The 6909-nt window shown below is 43.9% G+C and overlaps 1 protein-coding gene across 1 annotated transcript in view; it reads left to right on the top strand.

Annotated features, from left to right (window-relative positions):
* Positions 1–573: 573 nt before the first annotated feature.
* NEIL1 (nei like DNA glycosylase 1) overlaps positions 574–6909 on the top strand; it is a 14566-nt gene continuing 8230 nt past the window's right edge. Inside the window, exons 1-6 of the mRNA XM_018563529.1 lie at positions 574–612; positions 2348–2414; positions 3245–3656; positions 6094–6213; positions 6414–6477; positions 6586–6685. Of these exons, the coding sequence (XP_018419031.1) occupies positions 574–612; positions 2348–2414; positions 3245–3656; positions 6094–6213; positions 6414–6477; positions 6586–6685 (802 nt within the window). The remainder of the gene's footprint in view (positions 613–2347; positions 2415–3244; positions 3657–6093; positions 6214–6413; positions 6478–6585; positions 6686–6909) is intronic.

A 6909-nucleotide genomic window follows, 5' to 3' on the forward strand; every position in this document is an offset into this window, starting at 1 on the left:
GACCGTACAGTAGAAACGGTCGCACGTCTTCATTCAAACTGCACGATTCTCGTACGAGAATCATGCAGTGTATGGGCACCTTCAGAGCCATTGTAAGAAGATGTCACCAGCACGCCAGAGTACTTCACCAAGTGTTCATTTATTGACACACCATGTCATAAACAAGCGCTTTCAGGCGCCACACAAGGTCCCTTCATCATGCTTAGGTCTAAAGGTTCCCATACACCTTACGATTATCGTACAAAACATTTCGTCCGATGATCGAACCGTCGTACGATTGTCGTACTGCGGCCCCCTTCCTGCCCTGATTATCGCAAGGTTTAATCAGCGGTAGTTTAAAAAAACGCCTGGATGAATTGCGGTAATCGACCGCACGTATTTTCGTTTGCGCATGAGCAGTGTTAATCGTACGACTTTTTTGACGTACGGAAACGCCACCAAACTTGCGAAAATTGTACGATCAACTGAAGTTTCCGAACATGCAGGAAAGACAAAAGTCGTGCGATGGTACAGTACTGGCGGTTGCACACTACCCATACACCTTACGATTGTCGTACAATAATCGTAAGGTGTATGGGCAACTTAAAAGAGCCAGTCGAGATTGTGGTTCGGGTGAGTATAACTCTGTTGTTTTAATTCCCTAGACAAAAAAAGCATTTAACCCTTGCAGTGCATGGGGTAGCCCCACAACAAGGATTAAGATTTGATTTGCCCCGAGTTCTTCTTTAAACAGTTTCCACTGTCTGTAGAACTATTGCAACATGCAAAAAAAAAAAAATTGATCATCCTAATTTCAGAGACCAGCCTTTTCTGCGCACAAGCATGCCTTATACAGAAAGCCAAACTTTCTCAGCAGAGTCAGAATTTTGTTGGACCAGAACGATTATTATGTAGGCAGCCAACCACTGTCATTTGTTTATGAACCTGCATGATTATATATTATGTTTTGAATTGTAGTGTTTGAAGAAATCGGTTGTTACATCAATTTCCTGCTACATCGGACACATTTGCCTTCTTGGCTTCCTGTAGATCTGTCTTGCTGCTTCCAGCCAATCAGGTAAGATGTTAAAGGTACATTGCTAACGTTTAGTTTGGTAAAGTATTTCAGGGACATTGAGGAAGCAATCTTCAAAGAATAACCCTAGAGCAGCGGTGGGCAACTATGGACCTCCAGCTGTGGTGTAACTACAAATCTCAACGTGAGTCTGCCTCTGGGAGTCATGCCTATAGCTGTCAATCTTGCAATGTCTCATGGGACTTGTAGTTCCACAACAGCTGGAGGGCCGGAGCTGCCCACCCCTGCCCTAGAGTGATTCCAGTATGAATTGTATAGACCAGGGTGACCAGAAAGACTCATTGCTCCCTGTCCTGACCCACCTTCAGCTAAAATCATTTTCCCCTGTTATAGTTGGTGTGACATGCTCCTTTAATAAATGTCTAGTGAGGACAATGTACAAATAAAGCAAAAAGGTGACCCACATGACTAATTTCTCCCTGTCCTGACCCACCTCCAGCTAGAAACATTTTTTTTCCCTCTGCTAATAGGTGAGACATGTTTTTTTTATAAATGTTCAGTGATGACAATGTTCAAATATAAAGAAAACATGACCCACATGGCAAGGTCCATGCATTGCATGTCAACAGTGCCAATGAAATACCCTTAAGCGTTTTTACACTGCAGTGCTTAAAGTGAAACTAAACTCAGAAGTTCTATCTTAAAAATGTATTTAAGTAACTTAACTATTAACAAAAATGTGTCTTTTTTTGTGTATCACACGGCTGTAGATCCTCATTCATCTCTGAATTTGTGCTGACACTGTCCTTCCTTCTGGAGAGTGGTTACTTTTCTTCCCCATGGTCCCTGTGTGTGTAGTTTACTAATTTGTATTGGAGTTTTAGTCTGTCACAGGGATTTGAAGATCTGCAGCCGAGTGACACACAAATAAGATACTTTTTAAGATTTAGTGTCACTTTAAACATAAGAGCTCATTCACATGGGCGTGAATGGGCATACACCATATACAACTGAAATTTCTGCACCATGGGGGGACAGGTGTTAACTTACAGCTGTGGGCAGCAGCCTGTACAAATCAATAACAGGCTGCATCTGTACACATATACTCGCACATCCAAGGATTTACATCCATACAGGAATAGATATGTGGCTCTGGACACGAGCTGTCTGCCTCCAATACCTTTTCTTCATCTCTGTATGGATGTAAACGTTCAGATGTGGAGGTATATGTTTCATTGATGCACACAGGCAGCTGTACGCAACTCCGGTCTGTCTTAAGTACAGCAATCCACATAAAAGCCTCATTCACATGGGGTGTGTTGCTCCATACAGCATGAAGGGCTGGTTATTGGTTTGTCCGGAGCTGTGGAAAGAAGCGTTGTGGGCAGCTCAATTAACTGTAAGTAGACACAGAAGCTGTGCACCCTCACACGCTGCTTTTTGACAGCTGCACACAGACCTGGATGCATCATGTCTGCTGCGTCCAGGGCCTTACTGTGTGTGTGCAAACTGTGAGCCGCAGAAAGCAGTGTGTGAGGGTGCACAGCTCCTGTGTCTCTATAGAATTTAATAAGTTGCCCCCAGGCTTCTTCCACACAGATGTGGGTGCATCAACAGCCAGCCCTTCAGAGTGCACAGAGCAACACTCCCATCTGAACGAGGCTATTAAGTTATTCTTAAAGCAGAACTCCAGGATGTGCAAAAATGTACCCTTACAGTGGGGCTACCCCTGCACTGCAAGGATTAACTGCTTGCTTTGGTTTAGGGGCCGGAATAAAGAAAATATACTCACCTGATCCTCGGTCCTGCAACAGTCGGCACTCGTGTCTCTCGCCCTTCTGGCTGTGGTATGTCCGTCGGCATCCTCACGTCTAACGTAAGTAAATTAACTTGCATTAGATGTGATGACGTCACGGGTCCTTAGACCACTGGAGTCTGGGGTAGAAGAGGCTGCAGGGACCGGTGTAGCAGACAGGCAGGATCGAGGATCAGGTAAGTATATGTTCTTTAATTCATCCACTAGACCAAAACGAGCAGTTAACCCTTGCAGTTTGGGGGTAGCCCCACTGCAAGGATTAATTTTTCCACATCCTGGAGTTCTGCTTTAAAGGTATATCCTATTTCAGTAACAAAAACATTCAAACCTCTTTCATGAGTCAGTAAAACTTCTTTCCCCACCTATTCAGAAGACTAGAATTCCATATTTTAATACATGTATATGTAATCCAGGTCCCGAGCTCCGTCTTGCCGGTCTTTTTGTAAACAGGTTTTGTGCCGGGCTACGCTTTGCGGGCAAGGTGGAAAAATCCGCAGTCAGTAAAAATCTGGAAGTGCCATTCAGCTGCCCAGACTACACCATCAGTGCTGAATCTAGGGGAAAGGAAGTCAAACTGAACCTCTCCCCAGCGTCAGATAAACACGATGCAGCCTGCATAGTTCTCAGGTTCGGCATGTCGGGAAGCTTTAAATTCACTGCAGAGGATGACCTTCCCAAACATGCTCACCTGCGCTTCTACACCAAAGATTTCCCACGACGCGTTCTCAGCTTTGTGGATCCACGCCGATTTGGAAGCTGGGAGTTCAATGGCTCGTGGCAGCCGGAACGTGGCCCTTGCGTAATGACGGAGTATGAAAAGTTCAGGTGAATATAAGTGATTTGTGGAACTGCAGGATTCTGATAGGTTTCCATGAGTTACATGTGGTAATATTCCCTCAGCTTGCATAGATTTTGTTGTAATAATATTACATTGTTATAGTAAATGGTGCTGAGGCAGAACTACAACCAGAGTAATGCATATAGCTGCGGCGGGTTCCTAAAGAGAAACCTTACCCACCTATTTAATGTCTCCAAAAACAGTACAACTGCATGGCGCCGTGATGTGCCTATAGAACTTAATGAAATGTCACTTGTGAAAAGGAAACCATGCAATCCTTTGTTATCAAGCACATCAGCACTGTGCCAAGCACACGCACGCCAGCAGCCATGCAGTGTACCATGGCTGCTGCTGTGAATGGGCCCTTAAAGGAGAACTATGAGGTGAGTGCTTTTCACTCATCTCATAGTTCTAGCCGACCTGTGACAATGAGACTGTCACAGGTCGGCTCAGTAGATCGGGAGGTGAGCGAACACATACCGGTGTTCGCTCACCTCTCGATCCTGTCACGGCTCTCTGCCGTGACAGGGGAGGGGCTGTATTCCCCCCTCCCCGCTCCGATCCACCAGCGCTGACTGGCGGAACGGACAGGGGAGGGGGTGGGTACAGCTGGCTCTGCCTCTAGATAGGCAGAGCCAGCTGTCAGTCACGCAGCTGGGCGGATCCCGGCATAATTGTCGGGATCCGCTTCAGCTGTGGCGTCTCAGTATACCGCGAGCAGCAGCTTGCGGTATACTGCGGCGTCTATGTATACCACGAGCTACAGCTCGCGGTATACTGAGCCTAGGGTGACAGGTGGACGCTAGTTTGTGTCCTCCCGTTACCCTAAGGAGAACTATGGGGAAAAGCCTTAACCCCATAGTTCTCCTTTTAAGCCATGCCAACTGTCAGGACTCAGAAACTGAACTTTCAAGCCCTCAAATGGCTGGTGTCATAGCTGATCTACATGTGCAGCACCACAGCAATTGCAACCCGAATAGTGGTTAAGATGGCACAGACTGTGTGCACATTTAACTAGACAGAGATGAAAAAGGAAACAATAATTCTAAATGGCTGCTAAGGACAACAACTCCGAATTTTGTTTACTTTGAATGAATACGCTCCTTTGTCTAGAAAAATCAGATTCATTGTGAACGTCTGATTCAGATATCTGATATGTCATGCTTGGAGGCTGCAGCATTTGGTTTGCTAAAGCCGTTCATACACTGGTAGATTTTTGTGGGAACATTCATATGAAAAATCTCGTCAGAACATTCCATAATGCCATCAGAGACTTGACAAATGTTTACAAATTTCATTTGATTTTGGAATGAATGGAGTTTCTCGTACAAAAACCCCATTCACTGTTAAAATGTAATTTATTCAAGAAACATTTTTTTATCCTGCTCATTCGATTTCAGCCATAGTGACGAAAAAAATTCAATCTTCGGATTGATCATTAACTGTTAGAAAATCGAATGAATATTCCGAAAACAAATTTTGGCAAACAAAATTGTAGTGGTGTATATCCAGCTTAATTGTGCACACAGTCTGATGAATAGTGTTTTAGACATCTATCTCTTGGTAGTGTAATGGATTATGCAAGAGACACATGCACATGTCTGAACGATGTATCTGAATCTGTCGCAACTCTGACTGAATACACCCAGCACACCTGTAAAGTGGGGGACTTTTACAAGTGGGATAGAATTTCAGAAAACCACAGAGAGGCATAGAATGCTACCAAATTATACCATATATACAAATCCAAAGACGTCCTAGAGGCACTCATGGGTCTTGCAGTGGAGAGAAGTCAGAACATCAGCATTTTATTGTCAAATAGACTGTATTGCTGAGCAATGTGTCTGAATGCGACATGTTTCTGTTCAGATATATTGCATTGCACTGCTCTTAGCAAAACATCCAATTGCCTATTCACACAGATAGACTGTTCCTTGAATGGGCAATGAACTATAAAAGCTGTGGGTGGAAAGGGCTACTCCCAGCTGCAGTGCAGTGAGATGCAGGCAGAGCACGAATGTCCTCTTTCAGGACCTTGCCTTAATATACTATGAAGGGAATGTATCAAAACTGGAGCAGACAAAATCTTTAGCCGCTGTCCATGGCAACCAATCGGCTTCTCACTTTCATTTTTAAATCTTAACTGAATAAACTGAAGAGAGAAGCTGATTGGTTACCATGCACAGCTGCTCCAGTTTTGATAAATTCCACTCTGTATGTTTAGCACAGGGGTGGGACACTGCTGCCCTCCAGCTGTGCTTTAACTACAAATCCCAACATGCTTCTTTCTTTCGGAGTCATGCCTGTAACTGTCAGTCTTGCAATGCCTCATGGAACTTGTAGTTCCACAACAGCTGGAGTTGCCCACCCCTGGTCTAGTGTATGTGTATGTACTGTAATTAATTTTTGCCAATTTCACTCCAGGGAGAACGTTTTGAAAAACTTGTCTGAAAAAGCATTTGACAAACCAATATGTGAAGCTTTGCTGAACCAGAAATATTTCAATGGCATTGGCAATTATTTGCGGGCAGAGATCCTGTATCGGTAAGCACTTTTAGGTTTACTGTACTGAGATATAGATGGTTATATTGACATAGCTAAGTTAACTGAATGAACATGAAACTGCCAACTCTTCAAAAGTATAGTAAAATAGAATCAAGGGAATCTAGGAATGCAGATTTTCATTTGCATTCATCTGTTTAGTGATTATTTTGAGTTTGGTGATTCTTTTTTTTCTTCGTCAGGTTGCACATTCCGCCATTCACGCCTGCTCGTGAAGTCCTGGAAGATGTGAAGCATCAGAATCAGGTTAGAAGAAATGATGATACAACAAAAAGATATACTTGGTGTTGATGCTAATATTTGAACTTGTGTTTGGTTGTATATGCTGAGAATGGGTCTGTCCTGTTTCCACAGAATAGTGACCTTTCGCTCAGCAAGAAAATAAAGATTAAGAAGGAAAATCCAGACCTTTTACAGCTCTGCCACTTGGTTCCATTGGAGGTCATTGATCTGGGTATGAGGAGACTCACAGCCTTATCCAATAACAATCTGCAGAGTGGTAAAGCGTCATTGCAGACCACTAACATGTTGCATGCCTGAGTGCACAGCAGAACTTCCTGCCATGTCTGCTTGTTCCAGATAATGAGCATTGCCATTATCATGGTTTCAAACCTAACAGCAACTTGCAGTAAACCTGTACCTAACCCAAATCAACAGGTTCAGATTGCTGCTGCCCCC

This window comes from Nanorana parkeri, unplaced genomic scaffold (genome assembly GCF_000935625.1).
Source record: "Nanorana parkeri isolate BGI_ZX_2015 unplaced genomic scaffold, ASM93562v1 scaffold672, whole genome shotgun sequence".
Lineage (NCBI taxonomy): Eukaryota > Metazoa > Chordata > Amphibia > Anura > Dicroglossidae > Nanorana > Nanorana parkeri.